Source organism: Tursiops truncatus, chromosome 3, assembly GCF_011762595.2.
Source record: "Tursiops truncatus isolate mTurTru1 chromosome 3, mTurTru1.mat.Y, whole genome shotgun sequence".
Lineage (NCBI taxonomy): Eukaryota > Metazoa > Chordata > Mammalia > Artiodactyla > Delphinidae > Tursiops > Tursiops truncatus.
Genome location: NC_047036.1, coordinates 8,638,541 through 8,660,942, shown reverse-complemented (window position 1 = coordinate 8,660,942; position 22,402 = coordinate 8,638,541). Strand labels below are relative to the sequence as shown.

Genomic DNA, 22,402 nt, shown 5'->3' with positions numbered 1-22,402 from the left:
AGAGTATTAAGTGCTCCTAACCTATGAGAGGTGATGGCAAAGGGAGCAGGACTGCAGAAACGGAGACAGAAGTGCCTGTGGATGGGATGACAGGGCTGGAGGTCCTCCACCAGGACACAGCATCCCCATGATGCCAGCAGGAGCTGGGGGGAGCAGTAGTGGTGGGCTGCAGTGACCGTGGGCGAAGGGCCTGGAGGCTGACCCGGGAGAACAGTGGGTGACAACGCTGATGGCAACAAGCTGCGGGGGGCGGGGGCGGTGTGGGTGATGGTTTCAAGCGGGCACGGGGACCCACTTGGAGGCAGCAGTGCAGACCAAGACGTGCCCGGCAGGACTTTACACATTTGTGTAAGAGGAGGAGAGTGAGGCCAGCACGTGACAGGGCTGCCAGGGAGCTGGGGTCTCTGAGGCTCAGTTTGCTCTTCAATAAAATGAGAACAATAGTCCTATGATTGCTGTAAGAAACAGAAAGCAGGCAAAAGCCTCGGTAACAAAGGCCTGGCATGTGTGGAGGGCTCCGTGTGGCAACTTTTATTTTTCCCCGTGACTTCCTCCACCCTGACTTTCATCTATCACTTTTCTGTTGACAAACAGGTCTCATGAGGTACTCTGGCAATTTACGCCAAGAAGCTTAACATTTCACTTTTTAAAACATTCCACTAACCCTACTGCTTCTTCATCACAAGCTCACTGTTTCACCCCTTTTCTTTTTGTCTTCTTGATTCTCTTCCCGAAGTTAATCATTCCTTATCCCACTGTCCCTCAACCAACCGGTGTTTTTTCAACTTGTGAGGAATTTGTAAACTCTTTGAACAATGACAACTGAGCAATATCTGACATGATAATACACATGGCACTACCTGACACACATGTAATCACAAACCACATCAAGATAGCAAGCACAGAGAGAAAAGGAAGGTAAACTTGCCCCAAACCGAAAAGTAACTCAGGGGCAGAAAAATGAGACTCTGAACCCATAGCCAGTTCTATTACCCCAGCAGCCTCTCATGCCCACAGCGCACACGCACACACGCACACTTGGCACCTCCTCGGGACCAAGCCCTGTGGCAGATACACTGTGGATGTATAATGGTGAACAAGACACGCCCTCTGTCGAGCCCGAGTTCAACGGTTTTCTGCACGAAGCAACGGTGGGGAAAGATAATAGAGTGCACTGGGCTGCAGGCAGCTCCCGAGGGTGTGTCTCTTTTGCGCTGGTGCCGGACTGACTGTGCCGCCAAAACAAGCGAAGTGAGGGAAAAGGGCTTTCATCGCTGAAAGCCCCTCCCCATTCTTTCGTGGTTGACAGAACTTAATACTCAGCCTGCCTAAGCCTTCTAGTGTTTATTACCATCAGTAAGTGCTTTGGAGAAGCCCTGAACACTCTCTAAATTTCATTCTTAAACATATTACTCTTAAAGAGCCCCCAGAGTAAATGAGGTGACCATATAATCTGTCGCCCAAAGCCGGCACTCACGAGTAAAAGGGGGCGCTGTTAGTAATGACACGCAGGCAGCCTGTGTAAACTGGGACTCTCCCGGGCAAACCAGGATGGGTAGTTACAAACTTACTTCCTCTGTGAGGCGCCATTAAAGCAGAAGAGGACTCAGCCTTCCATTAGGACATGGAGGGTCAAATGGCTGCTACCCCAGAAGGTGTTTTCCTTGGCTGTTCTCAATTTCTCAGAGGTCAGGTCGCAGAGTTTCCTCAAAACAGAGGGCACCACAACGCTTCTGCAGTAACCTCACAGCTTCTCTCAGCAATGGTCAGAGTAACCCAATGGCCCTTGGCTGCAAGAAGGGCTTAGGCAGGCACTGCTAATTCCTAAAGCAGGCTTCTTATTCTTATCTAAAACTATTTAATATATTGTCAGACCAAAACATTTGAAAACAGACTGAAAATTATTCCAAATGGACATTAAGAACTCTTCCTCCCCAAACCAGTTTCTCCCAGTCTTTTTCATCTCCGTAGATGACAACTCTGTATTTCCAGTTGCTTGACCCAACCAAGTCCTGATAACCCCCTTTTTCACATTCTACATCCAATCTGTTAGCAAATCCTGTCAATTCTACCTCAAAATACGTCCAGAATCTGAGCACTTTTCCCTCCTGTGATTTATCACAATAGACACAATAATTAAGAAATGAGACATCTTAACAAAAAGCAGCTAGACAAATGAAGTCTACACTTACTTGTCATTTTTAATATGTTCATAAAGGCGCTTAAACTGGCGGACCTGGAAGGACAAGATTCCCATCAACACCACGACCATCAGTAAAAATGGATAAATCCGCCGGTGGACCAAATTTTGCATTTCCGCAGTAACACCTGGAAAACCAAAAAAGAAAAACTCTAAGTGTATAAAGGCTGACAGTGAAATGAAAGTATGTCCTTTTCCTAAGAAGAGGGGAGGGGCGCTTAACTGAAAGTCATCCTGTATGAAATGGAGTGAGGCAAGGAGTGCCGTCAAGCTGGAGCCAGCCCCAGCTAGAGGAAGAGCCTCGTGAACTATCCCGAGGAGCTGGACTGTGTTCTAAAGGCACAGAGGAACCAACAAAAGGATGTTCACCAAAAAGGTATGAACGAGATTTATTCTTCTGAAAGGTCATCGTGGCCGCAGTGTGGAGAATGAATTAGCGATGGAGAGTTCAAAACAAGGCAACCAGACGAGAGGCGGCTGAGGTTGAGGTTAAGGTGAGAGCTGATGTTCATCTCAACGTGAGCTGCAGGCAAGGGCTCCAAAGATGAGAGAATGGGTTCCAGAGGTCAGATCAGAGGCACTTGGAACCCAGCTGAGTATGAAGAGCAGAGAGCCTCAGGTGACACGGATGACCTTCAAGGTTTCTGACTTATACACCTTGTTGGATGATAATGCTAGTAACTGACAGAGGGAATTCAATAGAAGCAAAAGATTTGGAGGGGAAAGCTTTGTGCTTATAATTCTGAACACATTGCTGGCTTTAAGGTCATGTGAGGATTCTTCAGTACATAGCTGATAATATCTAGATGTTAAAGTGTCACAAATTAGCTTCTCCTCTTTGGTTTTTCTTTTACGCTAAAGGATATTTTTTTAAATGTCAATACTTTCTCACCTGCCTAGGGAAAAAAACTGTACCAAAGCGTTTTATGATCCTCATCTTGCCCTAACTAGTGAAATCTAAGAAAAACAGTCTTTTAAAATCACTGTTTTAGCTGGATTTATATTTACAATAAAGCATTTGGAGCCAGGCAACCTTTGATACCATAAGTGACAAGAATGTAATGATGTGAATAAAGGTGCTCTCTGAAGCCCTCAGCCAGCATTACCCACCAAGTAAAGGAACGACGCCGGACGCGATGACATAAGGTACACACAGGGAAAGCAAGAGCACAGAGATCACTGGCGCTGCCAGTTTCCGAATGATATACTGAAGGTCAATGTTCCGGATGCCATTTGCGTAAACCTGAAACATAGAGGTAAAAAATGAGAATAAGGATACAAGACAAATTCCTCCAGGTTAACAGAGCAATCTGCTGAATTCAAGCACAGGGAGCTGGATCTACCAGCCCAAAAGATTCAAACTTGTTATTTTTTCAGAAGTCAAGGCAAATTCTGGAACACAAACATAAGTATGGTATCCATAAGTTTTTAAAGAAATGCATTTACTTCCTTACACTTTGCAGTTAACTCTGCTAAGAGATAAAATAATAAGATGCTAATCTAGAATAATAATTACACTAGCCTTGTGCTATACGATACCAGATGGCATCCAATAATATTAGTTGAAGACTACACAACTTGAAGTAACTTCATACATAAATTGTTTAAGAGTGACCTGTGTTACTACTCAAGATTGCATTCATTTTATCTGAATATAAGAAAACATTATAAACAGGAAGCATGTTTCTAAAAAGCCTGTATAAATTAAATTTCAACAAATCGAAGGTATTTTATGGAACAATTTAGTATGAAAGAATTCTACAGTGAATTTTTTTTAAATTCAAGAATTTCTAAAATATTTCATCTCATCTAGAAAGTTCTACGGGATAGTATTGCAGAGGAAAGAATGGATGGAAGTGGGGAAATCTTGGGAATAATGGAAAATAAAGATGGTATACAGAAGGGGACGAAACAGCAGAGCGTTGTTTGTGTTTTTCCCCCAGCACTTCAACCTCTCCTGGCCCATAGTCACACAGTGTGGTGCAACTCCAATCCCCAGGTCCCTCGGAAGTGGGCCAGAGCATTTCAAGGTGAATGACAACAGGCTTACTGCTCCACAGGTCCCCTCTGGCCCACCAAAATCCTTTTAACCCAAATGCATTTAAATTAATGCAGCAAGGCATCCCGGTGTTTCTCAATCATTTTACTTAAACTTAGACACATGTATGAGAAAGAATGCATCAGAGAGCAAAATATTATAGAGATCAACAGTGTTTCACAGCCCCCAGGTGTAACTTCATGCTTATTCTCCACAAGGGTCAGAGTCTCATCTGGAAACTCTAGAGTGGACTGGTCTGTACTCCTATCGTGAATGGACATGCTGCCACGCAGCCCGCAATCCATCTCACTTCAGAATCAGCCCGCACTTGAGAGATGCATGCAAACACACACCAATTCCCTGGCTCTCCCCACCCTCACAAATCTCCAAGTACAGAAATTGTTGGGTGAGTTTCTTGTGCATACTGGGCTGAGAACTACTGTATTTCCTATACATCAAAAGGAGGTATACCTTCAGTGCTACAAAACTGTAACACCTTATTAAGTTGATGCTGCCCTAAGGACAAGAGGGTTGTCCATAAGTCCATTCTTTAGGTAACTAAAACTTAAAAGAAATAAGTACCAAAATCTACTATGTTGGTTACTTTGGAAGAAATCTTCCTAAAATGAATTATCCTACTTCCTAGCCTTATTACCAAAGTACAGAAGTACCGTCTATTTTTTTCAAGGTGATCACCTCAATGACCACATTATATGATAGCTCCATAACACAAAACTGTCTTAGGTGTTACACAGCTAAAATATTCCCAAAGAGCTCTGCTTTTTTAAATCTATTTTTTTCCTGCCATTTTCTTTATTTATTGCCTTGAACAATAACCTCTTTTCCTTACTACAGGCTTACAAAACTGACTACCAAGCCTTCATCAGAACTCCTGCTCTAAAAAAAAGCACATATGCTAAATTTTGCCTTTACTTTAGTCAGGGTTCTAGGCACTTTAAGCTACTGGTTAACTTTCAGATAAGGGAAGTGTTAAGAGTAGCTGATGAAAATTCATGGTGTAAGAGTAAACTGCCTTTCTCCTTAAAGAAAAAAAAAAAGTTATATATGCTCATTAAAGAAAATGTATAAAACTTAGAAAAGTGGGAACGTGGAAAATAAGAGTCCCATAAGCCGAACTTGCTTACCTGCTCAATTACAGTTTTCAGCCACCACTGAGGACCCATCAATGTTATAGCTGCAATGATTTTGGCATGCAGGACTCCAAGTGCCCAATCCTAGGATAATAAAAATCATTTAACAGATTTTTGTTTGTTTTTAACAATAAACCCAGCACAGAGGCTATTTCTTGCATTATTAACTTCAAAACAAAAACTCTGTTGGATTAGTAACGATTTCACAGAAGAATAAATACGCTGGAAAATCCAGGGAATTTTTTCCCCAACAGCTCAAGTTCAATGTTTCTATCAAAACTCATTCTTGTGTCTTTCAAAAAAAAAAAAAAAAAACACAACTACATTATTTTCCCAAGAGAACTAAGAAAAGTGTTTAATGGAGATCTGAACAAGCAAGTAAATAAAACAGTGCCCTGACTTTATTTCATCAAACCATCCTTGGGCTGTTTTTCCAGTTGGGCTCCTGAAGGCTCAGAGCGCTTCCAGCCGGGTGTGCTCGCAGTTCTGCTGAGCTGTTACTAGGACCTCCCCAGTCACGCCAAGCTCCCCGCTGTGCCTCTGGCCTGCCCACCTCACTATCCACCAGGCAGCCAAAGGGATCACCACTCCCACTGCCTAAGTGATCTCTTAAAGTGCAAGTCAGATCATTTAAGGAGACCTCCGTGCTTACAACCCTGAACACAGCACACAACGTCCTTCATAACTGGTTCTGTTTATCTTAAAAATATATATATACATGTATGTTTTAAAAGTATCAAGTAACATTTAAATCTATTCTTACATTAAACTGAAACCTTTCCAGAGAAGGCTGGAGTCCTCTGTGACCACCAGCCCAAATCCTGATCCCTCCCCAGCAATAACCACTGCTAACATTTGGTATGTACCTTCCACGTTTGTTTCCTTATGCACCGATCTATGTCTATACATGTATGTCCCATAGGAAATATGTGTATCAGTTTTATATGGATTTTGCTCATACTGTTCTGTTCCGATTTTCTGGTTTGGTTGGTTGGTCTTCCAAAACATCTTCAAATAGGGTGGGAGGCTGATGCATGCACTGAATTCTTGCATAATCTCAAATATCACTCTTCATCCTGACAGACGAATGGGTGAATGACGTTTTTTCTAGGTATAGGAAGGTTGGGTTTTGTCCCTTTTATCTCAATGGTCTCTAAATGCCCTTCTACCTTATGGTTTCAGTGCTGCAAAGTCCACTGCTAGTATGCTTTTTTTTGAAGCTTGTGATTTAATTCAGAAATTCTACCATGATGTGCCCAAATATGCATTTTTCTCATCAATTTTCTTTTCACCAAACCTGATGAGGTCCTTCAACCTACAGATCAGTTCTTTCTTCAATTTAGTTAAAAATGTCTATTTTTGTTTCAACGCTGTCTCCTATTTTTGTTTCAATGTTGCCTCATATTTTTGCATTGCAGAACCCTTATTATGGCTATATTAAGTCTCCTGGGTGTATCCTCCAAGACTTTTCCTCTCCCCTCAATTTCCTATTCTTCAGTTTTGCTCTGTGCATCAGTCTTCCAGGCCTCCAATCTGACTAGCCACATCTTTAATTCATTTACTGAATTTGTTTGAAATCCACGCTATGTAACATCACGACGATTTCACTCTGTTTTATGGCTGCTATTGTGTGTGCATGCCCACATACCCCTGTGTTTTTATTCTTCTATTTGGATGCTCACGGCTCTGCAAGCAGTTCTCCATCACCGGGCATGTGTTCTGATGGCTCTGCCTGGCCTTCCTTTCTGTGGCTGCTGGGCCCCCCTTACATAAAACATGTGTTATTTTTCTCTGTTGGCTCAATGTGGTTCAGAGGCTCGGATTGAGAATATCCTAAAGGGCTGCAAAAGGATCTTTAGCCTGTTAGACCTCTGGGATAGCAAGCCAACAATTCCCAAATAAGAACATGGAGAAATCCTCCTTGCTTTTTTCTCTATCTTTCCAGGCTCACAAGCAGGGAAGATTCAACCACCAACTCAGCTTTCTCTTGGCCTTTGGGAGTCCAGAAGGCACCCAAGTGAGGTTAATGTTCACCTGAGGAGGTCCACAGATCACTGAGGTTCCAGCTCTTTCAAGATCCACTGCTTTCCAGTCCTTTCCCACAAAAAAAGACATACCACACTAGCTCCTCTGCTAGAATTAAAAAAGAGTCCAGCCTCCCATAGGTCTGTAGTCACTTGACGCAGGAAAGGCAAGCAGCTTCGAGTCAGGGATGGACAAAAAGCAAGCTGTTCTCTCAAACTTTGGGATTTTATCCAGAATATTAAGGATACCATGCTGCACACTCTGTTTGCAAGTTGTGTTTTTCCCCTACTCAAAAACACGTGAGGGCTTCCCTGGTGGCGCAGTGGTTGAGAGTCTGCCTGCTGATGCAGGGGACACGGGTTCGTGCCCCGGTCCGGGAAGATCCCACATGCCTGGGAGCGGCTGGGCCCGTGAGCCATGGCCGCTGAGCCTGTGCGTCCGGAGCCTGTGCTTCCCAATGGGAGAGGCCATAACAGTGAGAGGCTCGCGTACCGCAAAAAAAAAAAAAAAAAAAAAACCACGTCTGAGAGCTATCTATATCAAAACATATAGCAAAACAAAAATACAAACAAGCGAAGAAATACACAGCTCTACTTCCTTCTTTTTAACTGCGGCACTGGATTCAAAAGCAAAGATATATCACATTTTATTTAGTCATTCTCTATTGATGGACATCTGGGTTGCTTCTAATATTTTTGACATGGTAAAAAATTATATAATAGCAGAACCCTGTTCATGTCTCCTGCACACATGTAAATGTTTCTTTGCAGGATATTCTGAAAAGTGAAAACTGATGAGTCATAACATATAAGCATTCTTAAAATTGAATAATTTCAAATAATTCTCCAAGGTCACAATGTTGGGCACTGTCAAGACCACCAGGAACACAGGTATAAGTGAACAAGCTGCATCACTACTCAATGCAGTGAGGGAGAACAAACAGTATGGGGAAGTTGGAGCCCTTAGTAAGAGTGTTAGAAAAGGCTTATTACAGTTTCCTGGCTTGTGTGAGGTGATTTGGGGAGGATTTAAGGAAGCAGGGCTTTGCTCTATTCCAGATGCTAAGTAGAAAGTACAGGTAATCTATAATTGGGTATCTTAATAAATCTTATCCAGAAGAAGGGACAGGCTGAGGCTAATCAAACTGTAGTAGCAAACAAAGGAGCAGCCAATCATGTCAGCCAGGGTACTGGCATGTTGGGGCATTTTTGTGGTTTGAACAATACTCATGTTTTGCCTGCGTTCAGACATGATTATGGAGGGGTCTTGAGTTTGTCTTGATCCATCTTGGTCACAGAGTGGCCTTGTGTGATGCTGATGTTCTGTCAGTTGTTCACATTCAGCAGGAGGCCTAGCTCCTGGACCCCAGGGGCTGTTTTGCTCATTTTCAGTGCTGCGTACTGCACAACCTCAGGAGGCGTATACCATCTGTTTGCCACATCTGCAGTGATCTCTTGGGTTACGGTAGCATCTGCCTGACCCCTCCCCTATAAAGTTGTGTTTCCCTCTGAGGTAGCAAGTAGTCTGTAAGGTGACACTTTGTCACCATGCAAACAACCACTTCTGCACTGTAGTGGCATCAAAACATGACTGCAAATCCTTCTCCCGTGGAGTGGTAGGGGTCTATATCCCCTTCCCTTAAATCCAGGCCAAACTGTGACTTGCTCATACCCAGCAGAACGTAGTGAAGAGCAACGCTGCAGGACTTCTGAGAAAAGGTCATAAAAAGTGATGCAAGTCTGCCTTGTTTGTAAGAAGCCCAAGTGCCTTGAGGCTACCAAGCTGTAAAAAAGCTCAAGTACATCCAGGGGCTCCAGCCAATAGCCCAGATACGGTGCAACCAATAACCAGCACCAACTCTCACACATGAGTGATGACGTCTCCAAATGATACCAGCTAATAAGGCTGTCAGATCACACTCAGCCACTGAGCCTTCCCAGATGAGACTCCAGATAACATGAAACAGACACAAGCCAATATACCCTGTCTTAATATCTGATCCACAGATTCTGTGGACAAAATAAATGGTTGTTTTATGCCGGTAAGCTGGAGCTGCAAGGTAACTTGCTATTGCAGCACAGTAGCTAAAGAACCATCGACTTTCACCTGATAGGTTCAGAATCCATTGACAATCCTTAGAATCAATTATTTTGTTAATTATTGCAAAACAGTAACTTTCCTAATTAATTGTTAATTCTTCTACCTTTATTGCGGGCATTATTCTGTGAAAAACAGCCTTACTTCAATCACTGATGCTATTAGACTACACTGCAATGCAGCTCCTACAGAAAGGCGTCATATATGCTTAACGATTCCCCTTTCTTGCTCCCTTTCACTCTGATTCTAATCTATGAGCACACCGGATTAGAGGAGGTCCCCTATGTCGTATGCTCTGTCTCACTTCAAAGTCTGCCCACTCGCTCCCTCCTGGAATACACTTCTTCCTTTCTCACCCACTCCTCCGCACTCTATCGTGCTGTCCTAGACATTATCTCCTGCAGAAGACCGCACCTGAAGCCCCCAAGCTGGGTAGATGCCTCTCCCACACGATGCAGTGCTTCTTGTGCTTGCCCCAATCACAGCACAGTAACCATCTTTCCCACCAGCCTTTAAGGTCCCCAAGAAGTTCCTGCATTAGTCTCATTTCCATCTCAGTTATACAGTACAGGGTTTGGATGTACATTAAAGAATTCAAGTAAATATTTGCTGTTAGATGAAGTTTATGGGGGTTCTTCATCTGGAAAGTAGAGGACAATTTTCATTTCTGAAAAATTCATCATAATCTACTAAAAGGAGATTTTTAAAACAAGGCTGAAAAGCCTTTGAATGACTGAAGTCAATACCTAGCTCTTTCTCCTAACATCTCTTAAAAACTTGAGGTCTATGACATTAACTTCAGGCTCTAAGTATGACAGAAAAGTTAAATTTCTTTTTCTGTGAGCATTTTAAGGCCTTTGCTGTGACCTGTATAGGTTCCCTCAGAATGCTCTTTTTAATAAGGCCTGTGACTTTGTGGGAAAAAATGCTGCAATTTTTCAAAAGGGTAAGTTATTACTTCGAGTCTTAAAGCCAAAAGGAGCAAGGTATCTCACCCTAACTAAAAGTGAAAAGTTCAACACATTAGTTTGTATCTTTAAACACTGGTGAAGCCTACAGTGACATTTTAAACCTATAAAGTAAGGTATTTTAAAGGTGTTGCATGACCTGCATATTTCAAAAGCTAAAATGCATTATCTAATCGATTTTATAAGAGTTCCTACAATAGAAAAAATTAAGGAATCTTCCTAAACAAACTGCTTAAAATCACTTTAAACAATTAAGAATTTTTCTGATTCCAAATACATAAAGAAATATCATGAGCAAAAGATACACACTTACCTGCCATGGGTAAAAAAGAGGAGTCTGATCCAAAGGAACCCTCAGGGGGGCAACAATAACCAGCTCAAACAGAAGCCCCAGAAGAAGCGGGACGACTCCAGCCAGCAGCACTGCAACTATCACGGTCTTCATTATCTATCAGGGAATGAAAAGCCTTGTCATTAGAGACTCTATGACTTTTAAGCCAAGCTCTTTATCTCATGTGGAAATTTACTATTCTTTGACCTGATGCCTAACAGAACGAATATATACCTTAAACAACTTACATTTTATGTTACACGTTTAAATGAAATCTGAATGTGTAACTATAAAAACTCAAGCTATAACAAAAACATGAAATTACTATGCATTACTGCTACAAAATTATAGGAAATTCATTTTATTACATATATTAATCAGGTGGCTTTGCTGCTTTTCTCAATCTCAGTCTCAGGAGTAGGCTTTTGTTTGTCCATGAAAAGCTACTGGTTGTCCCAGGCCCCTGATCCAGTGGTGGTCCACCCACAGGCTGACCTGTGACCCCTGAGATGGACTGGTATAGTTGAAGGGCTCTGCATAACCCCAGTTAAGGTAATTACCAAGTTGATCAAATTAGCTCCCCTGAAAACAGTACAGTCCAACAGAACTTACTATGATGACAGAAATGTCCTGTATCTGTGTTGTGCAATATGGTAGCCATTAGCCACAGGGCTATTCTATTAACACAGCTCTAGAATTTGGACAAAGTGGCAAAATGAAAATAAAGGAGACACAAAGAGAAGAGATAACATGCAAGAGCCACTATGAAATCCTGACAAAGAAATCAGTTTTTAAAGTGGCCTTGATGTCCCTTTTTCTTAAGGGAGCCTCAGTAAGTACATTCATTTCAACAGCAAGAGATTAAAAATGGTGTGCATTGAGGCAGTACCTACTTCTTCACATGGCAACATGATATGGAAGAATATCAAATGAAAAGTGGTACTAGCTAGTTTCTGTATTTTAAATATAGGTAAGTGTCTCATCTTATGGATTACACAACAATCAACTCCCTCCATTCTTAATATACAATGAATCTCCTATGTTTTTCTTTCAACATTAATATTAAACAGCTATTAAACTTTCAGTGAAATCAAGATATAAATTCAGATACAAAACCAGAGTTAATTATACAAATGAAAAGGCATAAAGCAGTGACCTAAACATATTTACCAGTCATAGCCAACATTATGATCAATCAGTAAATTACCACACAATTTCCCATTTATGTGAAAAACACTGACTTAATCCTGAAGTCAACATTTGATGTATTAAAAAATCTTTTTTCAATCAGATTTTAGAAAAAATATCATTAAAGGAAATTTCTACTTAAACAAATTGATTTTAATTTCTACAGAATATCTTATTACTCAAGGGCCTTACCGGATCATTTAATAGCATGATTTTCTTTTAACCCTCAAATACATCTGACTATATTTCTCAGAATGAACCAGAAAACTACTGTCTTAAAGGAACACTCTTTCTAATTCAAAAAAATCAACTCTCTTGACTCTATCAACACAGTGAAGAAACAAAAGTGAAAAGATTAAAAGAAATTACTGGAAAAATATTCACTACTCCTGTCAGACAAGATCAGTCTGTATTAGGAAAACCTACCATAAGGGACCACTCCTTAACCTTCTGGAAGATCACTCTGCGTCCCTGTGGCATCCATGCCACCAGCACTGTCACCGCCCTGATGGTTAGCCAACAAACATAGAGACCACAAGCAGCTGTGTAGAGCTCATGGATTTTGGCAGTCCCCGTCCAAAATGACATTAACCAACGGCCAGCAAATACTGAAAATAGAAAAGCTGATATATTACACATGTAGTCATGTAAAGAGAACTCTAATCTTGATGTCAATGTTGTACTACTAGTATTTTCAAAAATTTTAGTCATTTTAAGTCATTATTAAAGAGACATCACATTTTGATATATCAGTGTCTTTGTTAAAAGCAAACCAACAAAATAAAAACAAAACCCCCCAAATTCAAAAGAATGTAATTATTTGACTAAGATACAACCAGACCACAGTAAGTCACTGGGGATGAGCTCTCCTGTGACATGCATTCTGACTTGCCAGGCCAATTACTTGTTCTTTGGGGACTGAAACCACTTGAGGGGGGTGTTATTTTTATTGTCTGTATTATCAAATGAAATCATTATGCACATAACAGGCCAAAAATGGAAAATTTACTTTCTATTATTTGTGTTGTCAATACTTTTAACATTTAGGAACATTACAAATAATTTAGAGTAACTTTCTTTCAATTGGGTCATTCATTAAGATAGAAAACTAAGCTTATTTTAATCAGAAGTGGGCACATTAACAAAATACCACACTAGTTTTTCTTAGGAAAAAAATTAAGATCTAAATATAATGAAACTTAGGAAACATGTGAAAGTTGTCTAAGGAACTGCCTCACACAAAGAGTTATTACAAATAAACTCCACAATGTACCCACAAAAATCTAACTACCAGTCAAGATCATTTATATAGTAACTTTCTTTACATGGTTACTTATCTTAATAAGGCTGGAGAAAAAAGGAAGACTCCATTTCCAGTGTCTTTTTCTCCTTAATACAGTACTTACCTGTTACCTTTCAATGTCTAAAAGGAGCTAGTGGCTGTGCTGAACATGTTCCATACATCTTCTCATTAATCCTCCCAACAACCCTGCAAGCAGCAATGACCTCCACTCTGAAGACTAAGAAACCGAGGCTCAGCAACAGAACCTTGCCCAAGCAAGCTCACACAAGGGCGGAGGCTGAATGTGAACTCCTGTCTACAGGACAGAGCTCATGCTCTTGACCGCGGACGCACACTGCCTCCAGTCAAGCTAAACCACCCCAACAGTCAGGTTTACAAGCCGCAGTGCTGATAACGTTACACACTTCTTTGCAATCTCACAGACAGCTTGGATATGAAGATAACTCATTTTTTGAAGACAAATACATGTTAAGTATTTATCTACATGAAATAAACACACGTGCATGTTAAAGATATAAAAATACCACTGATAATTCAGTAAAAATGTCTAGCATTCTATATATACATATTTCTACTCCAAGATTCTTTGTTGTTCTTTTTCGGTTGGTTTTTAAAAATTTAAGGCTTCCCTGGTGGCACAGTGGTTGGGAATCCGCCTGCCAATGCAGGGGACACAGGTTCGAGCCCTGGTCCGGGAAGATCCCACATGCCGCGGAGCAACTAAGCCTATGCACCACAACTACTGAGCCTGTGCTCTAGAGCCCATGTGGCACAACTACTGGAACCCGTGCTCTGCAACAAGAGAGGCCACCACAATGAGAAGCCTGCGCACCGCAACGAAGAGTAGCCCCCCCACTCGCCACAACTAGAGAAAAGCCTGTGCGTAACAATGAAGATGCAACGCAGCCAAAAATAAAATAGAAAAAAAAAAATTTAAAGGCTGCTTTTCATTCCATACTTCACATACTTCTAAAGTGTTTTTGAGAGGTCAGGGTTAGTTTCTAGTTTGCAGTAACTTAACATTAGCTAAAATGCAGCTACAATAAAGTAACCTATGGGGAAAACAGCATCCTCACCACCTTAAATGTGTACTATGACAAAAGCATTTCTATGATTAAACATAACTGCATTCCTTCCACTAGATGGTGGGACTGGATTAACAGGGAAATATTTACTTAACAATCTTTAACGAAATTAATGTACCTGTATTGCCAAATTCAAGCACTAAAACTAGGTTTCCTTCTTTTGTTAATTTTTTAATATTTCTGATAAAAACATGAAAATGGAACATAAAAATCACAAATGTAAAGCTGTCCAAAGTTCAAAAACTGAGTTTTCTCAACAATGTTTACTACACTGCACCCAATAGTTAACTAGACTTTGTCTTTTTAACAGCTGAGGTCTGAGTAGTGAACTTAAGAGCAAAGTTCTCACGGTCAAAAATCATTGTGCAGAAACAGTGAAAAACAACACAACTTTATTTTTACCAGTTTAAGGTGAATCACAACTCTTACAAATTAGAAACTATTCTTTTTTTTTTAAGAAACCTCACTTGAAATTAACTAGCTGCTCTTCCCCAGCCTTAGCCCTCATGGGAAAACTCAAGTATTTAATACAAATTTGATTTATAAAGTTATACTGAGTTAGTGCTATAATCAAGACACTAACTCAATAACATGTACAGGCTTGATAAGACCTGAAAATTATCTTCACTTGATTATTTAAGTGGCTAACACATATCAGTATGATTCAGAATCTTCTGGCTTGCTATAACACTAACTAGGAGGCGGCGGGGGGAGGGGGCAGCAAGTTGTTTCTGACACTTTGTCACTGGCTTTGGACTCCACCCCCATCTACCCCTGACCTCTGCAGAAGATGACAAACTACTATATTCATCGACAGCTTCTTACTTGTTAGATGAAGAAACCCTGTTTAGCTGAAATTTAGCGATTAGTATTTATGATTACCAGGTGATAAAGGGAAATAGCCTGGCTTCATAAAGGTCTCTAGCAATAGCATGCAGTGGATTGGAAAGATAATTACATAATGAAGGCAAACATAATTAACATCAAAACACTAGCTTGAAAAAAATGACTTAAGCCACACAGATGACTTTTTTTTTATGCATACATTTTTATTTTAAGATGCTGAAAAATTTTTTATAAAAAAAAGTTTATGAAAAATTTCAACATATACCCAGGCAGAGAAAATCCTATAATAAAATCCTTTGTACTCAATCACCCAGTTTCAAAAATTATCAATTCACAGCCAATCTTAACATCTTCTATAGTTTTGCCTACTTCCCCACCCCCAGAACGCTTTGAGGCAAATCCCAGACAACTTTTTGAGAACCCACACTGCAATAAGAAAATGTCTATATAAAATGAGTGACCACAAGTACTTTACTTCCAAAAATTAATCATAAATTGTATATTGACTCTGTCCCCCTCTGCTCCGATACAAATGAGTCCAATGAAACGCAGAGCCCTATAGAGAACAGTATCCCATATTCAATAAAAATGGGGATAACTACTTCAAGTTTATATGTGATGAAAGATCACATGTCAGCAAGACATACCCTTTTAAAACAAAGCATCTTTTCATGATGTCATTAGCAGAGAGCTAGGATAACCTCATACCTGGTAGAGTAAGGCAGATGAGGCTGGCGATCAGTAAGGTTATACACATGAAGACAATCAACAAAAATATCTGCAAGGCAAAACACAGCAGTGCATAAACAGAATTCATCTGTGCTCAATGCATTTTATGACACTCCTCAAAGAATCAACACAATTCTCCCAGTAAAAAACGATCTGCCTATATTTGTATTTCCAGGATTCCTTCCATCTCACATAAAAAGGAAATTTTCATTTTAGGTAATATTAACTATAATTTTGGCCGAAAGGAAACTGTGCCCACTTTCATATAATCAGATACATCAGCAAGTACCAATATATTTTGAATCAGAGAGCACAAAAATAAAACATAATCAGCTTAGGGCTTCCCTGGTGGCACAGTGGTTGAGAGTCCGCCTGCCGATGCAGGGGACACGGGTTCGTGCCCCGGTCTGGGAAGATCCCACATGCCGCAGAGCGGCTGGGCCTGTGAGCCATGGCCGCTGAGCCTGCGCGTCCGGAGCCTGTGCTCCGCAACGGGAGAGGCCACAACAGTGAGAGGCCCGCGTACCGCCAAAAAAACCAAAACAAACAAACAAAAAAACATAATCAGCTTAAATTTTCCCCCACTATTAATTAAAACTAACAATATTTGCTTATTTTTATCAAATTCTCAAAAACAACTTCTCATGAAAGGAAAGCTTATTCCCTAACAGTGCTATCCAATTAGAACTTTCTGTGATAATGGACATGTCTACTCCTGCACTGCCCGACACAGGAACCACTGGCACAAGTGGCCACTAAGCACTTGACATGGGGTCACCATGAATGAGTAACGGAATTTTAAATTCTACTTACTTTGAGTGTGTGTGTTGTCTACAAGAAATGTACCTTCTTTTCTTTTTTCAGTTTCATTGAGGTATAAATGACAAATAAAACTGTAATATATTTAAAGTGTTCAATGTGACTTGATATATGTATACACCGTGAAGGGATTCCCACCATCAAGGTAATTAACACATCCATCACACCACATATTTACAAACTGTATTTATTTTTAATTAAGTTTAAAAGTAAACGGCCGTTGTAGCTATAGCTGGTGGCTCCTATACTGAGAAGTGCAGATAAAAAGGAAATACACTGAGACAAGAGGGAAGTGGCTACCCCGGACAGAAAGACAGGGTGCTGCTTGCCTTGACCTGACTGACTAAGCCCAAATGGCAGAGCTCCAGCAGGAAGACTGGAAAGCACTGACGATGATAACACTCCGAGAGGGGGCTGGAGCCTTGGTCAGCTTTCGCAGCCAGAGAAATCCCTTAGTGATTCTCTCTCTAATCTAGGCCAGAAGTACCTTCTGCTTAGAAAATACCTTTTGTCAATCCGAAAGCCTCAAGTCTCACAGCTCCACCCCCATCTCTGAGAGCCCCTCCCCAGCTCTTGCAACTCGCCTGCACCTCCCACCCCCCACTCCACACATTCACCTCCCCGCAGGTTCCATACCTACCATGGCTAACCTGCCTCTTGTCCTGACACAGGGCTGGAATGCCCTTCCCACTTCCCATTTTTTAATCTGCCTGACCCCAAACTTTAAAGACTTAAAGGTATCAACTCCTCCTCCACGAAGCTTCCTGAACAAATTTCAAAAAAGTGTTTTGCGGAGCAAGAAGTGAGCAATCATATGACACGCTACTAATATAGCAGGTGACGTGAGGACTAACACCTGGCCATTGAATCTAACCCCATGAAGGTCACTAGTGACCCTTGACAGGAACAGTTTTGGTGGAGTTTGGGGGTAAGTCTTGCTGAGCCAAGTACTTCCTTAACTAATCTGGTCTTCAGTTTTATCAGATGTAAACAAGAGATTACTACTCATACCTTGCAGCATTGGGATTAATACTACAAGGATTAAAGAGAGGAAAACACTAAAATACCCCCTCCAGTTCCTGACACACAGGTGAAATGAATCAGGAATGGCAACTTCTTATTTGATCTAGGGTCTTCTATCTTGTTCCCTTCCAACAGCAGGGACCAACAGCACATGGACTCCCAACTCCACGGCTTACATCTAAAATTCCATCAGCTTATCCGACATTTACATATATTATGTGTTGCAGAATGAGAGGCCTAAAATGTGGGTTCTTGTCAGGAAGACTGCAAGATGCGTCTACACAGAGGACCATATACTAACAGCGCCGATAACAGCAGAAAAACTCCTCAACAGAAGCTGGAAAGCTCGATCCCTGCTAAGTCGGGGCAGCACCTACCCTGAGTGGGAAATGCGGGGGCCGGCGGTAAGGCTGGAAGCCAACAGGTCCGCCCTGCTGGAGGATGGCTTGGTGGGCTGCATGCAGGCCCTCCCCCACCACGGGGAGGGCGTTGTTATTTCGAGCGTGCTGGTTATTGTTAGCTTGTTGGTTTGCACTGTTCTCATTTTCTTCCTGGTCTCCCAACAAATAGGAATGAAGATCCCTGTGTAAAAATTGCATCAGTGAAAATGCTCACTTCAGATCAGAATAAAACAGAAGACGTGAGACGCGAGACTTACTTTCTTGATAATTATTACTTAGGGGAGAAAATGTATGAGTAGAATCTATGCACAGCACTGCTATTATCTCAATCAGCTCTAAATGTTGCTGCGTGCTTTAAATTAGACCTTCCCAAACATAAAGTTAATTAGCCTACAAAATACCCATTCAATCTATTTTATGTTTTCTTCAGCCAGTATCTGAGAAGAATCAGTAACTGAAAAAAAAAAAATGTGCAATGCCCAAGATACTCTATGTGAAGAATTTTAGGGAAAAAACTATCAACTTCTTTTCTTCTCTGTAGATGACTACTGTGTCTGCTGTGACACGCAGCTCGACTAAAACATCAAGCCACAAATCAGTTAAGGCACAAATGAGATGGGGGGAAGGAGAGGGCTCACGGTAGGGCACTGAGCTGTTAGAGAAGGATAAATGTTCAAATACAACCAAATGCATATAGGCATCCCTTGGAGATACTGTGGGTCTAGTTGCAGACCACTGCAATAAAGCCAGTATTGCATTGCAATCAAGTTTTGTGGTTTCGAGTGCATACAAAAGTTATGTTTATACTATACTGTCATCTATTAAGTGTGCAGTAGCATTATGTCTTTAAAAACAATGTATATGCCTTAATTTAAAAATACTTTATTGCTGGGTCTTCCCTGGTGGCGCAGTGGTTGAGAGTCCGCCTGCCAATGCAGGGGACACGGGTTCGTGCCCCGGTCTGGGAGGCTCCAATGTGCCGCGGAGCGGCTGGGCCCCGTGAGCCATGGCCGCTGAGCCTGTGCGTCCGGAGCCTGTGCTCTGCAGCGGGAGGGGCCACAACAGTGAGAGGCCCACATACCACAAAAAAAAAAAAAAAAAAAAAAAAATACTTTATTGCTAAAAAATGCTAACAATTATCTGACAATGCAAGGTTGCCACAAACCTTCAATTTGTAAAAAATACAGTATCTGTGAAGCACAATAAAAGAAAGTATGCCTATATTTCACATTAAGGTATCTACAGGATGCCACATATTTTCTGAAAAAATGTTTAAACTACCGAGATTAAACTTCTAAATAAGTATATAATATATGAAGCTTGAAAAAACTTAAATGCATCCTGCTGACTAAATGACTGAGAAACCAAATCTGAGAAGAGCTAGCTCACTTATCAGGTTAGGACTTCTAAAATAAGGGTAACTTGGTTTGTTTTTAATGCACTGAAAAGTATTTTATTTTTACCCTGTGTAATGAAATGAAAGAACCTGGGCCAGCAGCAACCCTCTGTGAGAGGGTAAAAACATGTACACATTTCTCCATAAAAGGATACACAATGATTAGAAAAATAAGAAAAATTTAAAACTTTAATAAGCTTTAAACAATACACCTGCAGATAACACTAAATTGTCTCTTATTAAAACTAACTTTTCCTGAGTGGGGCATACTTTTTCAGAAAGGTTATTAAACTGACACAAATGACACACGTACGAGTCACCTGCCTGTACTTACAGCAAGTATCCAGCAGTAACAGTCCACGCTCGCACCAGTCCCTTCAGCCACTGCCGCGTGTGTCCCTGTTCAAGTAACGCTGGTAAGACAACTTGAAGCAGAAGCAGCTCAAGGGACAGTTCACTCACTGGAGCATCACTGAGAGTTACGAAAAGCCATATTTTACAATGTGAATTCGATTTTCCCTTATAACTGTTAGACATCATATTAGACATTTAATGGAATGACAGCAAAACTTCTTGAAGAGTCAAATGAACTCACTGTCTTTATCACCTCATATCCATTCTTCCTTGAAGAACAAGGAACATCCCTCAACCAAAAACTGCTCCCGACAAGGGTTGCAATGGCCTTCGTGTTGTTAAAGTGGCGGTCAGGTCTTGGTCCTCACCTCATGTGCCGGCTTAGTAGCGTGTTACACAACTGGTCGCTCACTGCTCCTCAGAACACTTTCTCCATGAACACCTTTCCGAGACACGCTGAATGCGACCTCCTGGGGCTTCGAATAGCACCTTTCTGTAAATTTCTATATACTGCTCAGACATCTTCCCTAATTCCTAACTTATACATCCAAAGTGCCAACTCAACGTTTCACAGTACACACGAGACATCTTAAGTTGATCATGTTCAATATCAAATTCCCACTCTTCCCCTTAAATCCTGCTCTTCCGCAATCTTCCTCATCCTAGTAAATGGCAACTCCATCCTTCCAGGTGCTCAGGACAGATACTTAGATCCCTGACTGTCTTTCTTCACCTGACATTCAAACAAGCCAGAGAATCCTACTGACTGTACCCTGATACCCTGAATCTAACCACTTCTCATGACTCCACTGCCACTTCCTCCCTCTCAGCCACCGTCGCCTCCCACGGGGATCACGGCATTACCCCTAGCTGCCCTCCTGCTCCGGCCCTGGCCGTCCCAACCCTGGCTCTTGTCACAGCCTCCAGAGTGATTCCTGTGAAACTTCTGTCAGACCACTCTTCAGCTCAACCTTTCCAAGAACCCCCCAAATCACTCAAGTTAAAGCCAAAATGCTTACTTACAATGGCTTACAAGGCTCTCTAGGACCTGGCTTTCCATGACCTCTCTGACCTCACAGCCAACTACTTTTCTCCTCCTTTTACTGTAGCCAAACTGGTCTCCCTGCTGCTCCTCAAACAGACCTCAGGCCACTGCATGTGCCCACCTCCCCTGCAAGGACACTCTGCCTTCAGGGGTTCACATGGCTCCCTCCCTCATCCCCTCCTCCTTCAGGGCCTTCCTCACCTGTCACCTCCTCAGGTCCTCACTAGTCACTTCCTTGCTTCGTATTTTCCCATAGCACTTACGACCCTTTGACATATTATGTATTTTATCTATTTTATTGGCTGTCTCCCCAAGTGAAATATAAGCTCCACAAGGGCACAGATTTTTCTTGATTCTGTTTTGTTCACTGTTACATCCCTTGTACATAGAAAAGAACCTGTTATATAATGGGCCCTCAATTTTGCTGAGTGGAAGAACAGACTAAACACTGTTACAAAAACTTAGCTAAAATTCTAGGTATAAAGAACTACCAAAAAATGGGTCTACGCCAACAATATATAAAGCCAGAAACCGTGCTTCCTGGTTCTCACTGTGACGACCCAAATACATAAGGAGGGAGAACCGACTTTCTCTAGGTAGGGAAAAACTCAGAATAAAACCTCGATTTGGATTTTGACGAAAAGACAGCAGAAGCATGCCAGGCAAACATGGGGAAGAAGGTCATTCCAAACAGAGAGGGAAAGACCAGGAGCAGCTAGGCATTTATGGGGAGACTCAATGGAGGCTGAGCATGGCTGGAGAGGAGAATTCAAGTCAGACAATGCTGGACAAGATGCTCGAAAGGCAGTGTGAGATGCCGAGCCTTGGATGTCATTCTAAATGACCCAGATATTATCGTGTACATTATGGAGGAAGAGGCAGGTGTGTTAAGGATGGATTATAAATGGGAAAAAAACAGGAAGGCCTAAACTAAGGTATTAAGTGGTAAATCACATTGAATTAGACAAGAGACTGTAAAAAGAATTAGAACTGACAAGATTTAAAGACTAATTACAAGTAAATTTGAGGAAGAAATCCAATTTGCCTGGCATATTTAGGTGATGGAAGGGATGAGGCAAATCACTGAAAAAGGGATTATAGGAGGAATGGTGGAGACTAGGTTTCCAGGTTACTTAAGTCTTTAAATCAAAAAAAGATTTTCCATTTATAAGCCATACAGCCTATTTTAATCTACAATTAAATGTATATCTATGGCTACATTACTTATGATGTGCTTTTCATACAAAGATGATGCTACTAGGTATCTCTCATTAGGAATGTTAAACATTTCAATGCTAATCAAAGGCACACTTCATTTGCAGAAAAGTCAGTCCTTCTTTGGAACATGTAACTGCTAAACTAACAATTATGTGATTTAGAACATGGCAAAATTTAGTTATCAG

General features: G+C 41.3%; 1 protein-coding gene across 4 annotated transcripts in view; it reads right to left on the bottom strand.

Moving 5' to 3' along the window:
* The window catches only part of MARCHF6 (membrane associated ring-CH-type finger 6), a 76,343-nt gene that overhangs the window by 4,415 nt on the left and 49,526 nt on the right, over window positions 1-22,402 (bottom strand). For 3 of the 4 annotated variants that reach the window (XM_073802011.1, XM_019951078.3, XM_073802012.1), the window contains 8 exons: window positions 19,935-20,072; window positions 18,181-18,385; window positions 15,941-16,010; window positions 12,425-12,606; window positions 10,793-10,927; window positions 5,384-5,473; window positions 3,311-3,443; window positions 2,193-2,328 (listed from right to left, as the gene is read on the bottom strand). In XM_073802011.1, coding sequence (XP_073658112.1) covers window positions 2,193-2,328; window positions 3,311-3,443; window positions 5,384-5,473; window positions 10,793-10,927; window positions 12,425-12,606; window positions 15,941-16,010; window positions 18,181-18,385; window positions 19,935-20,072 — 1,089 coding nt within the window. The remainder of the gene's footprint in view (window positions 1-2,192; window positions 2,329-3,310; window positions 3,444-5,383; window positions 5,474-10,792; window positions 10,928-12,424; window positions 12,607-15,940; window positions 16,011-18,180; window positions 18,386-19,934; window positions 20,073-22,402) is intronic. The other variant, XR_012330626.1, reaches the window with a different exon arrangement.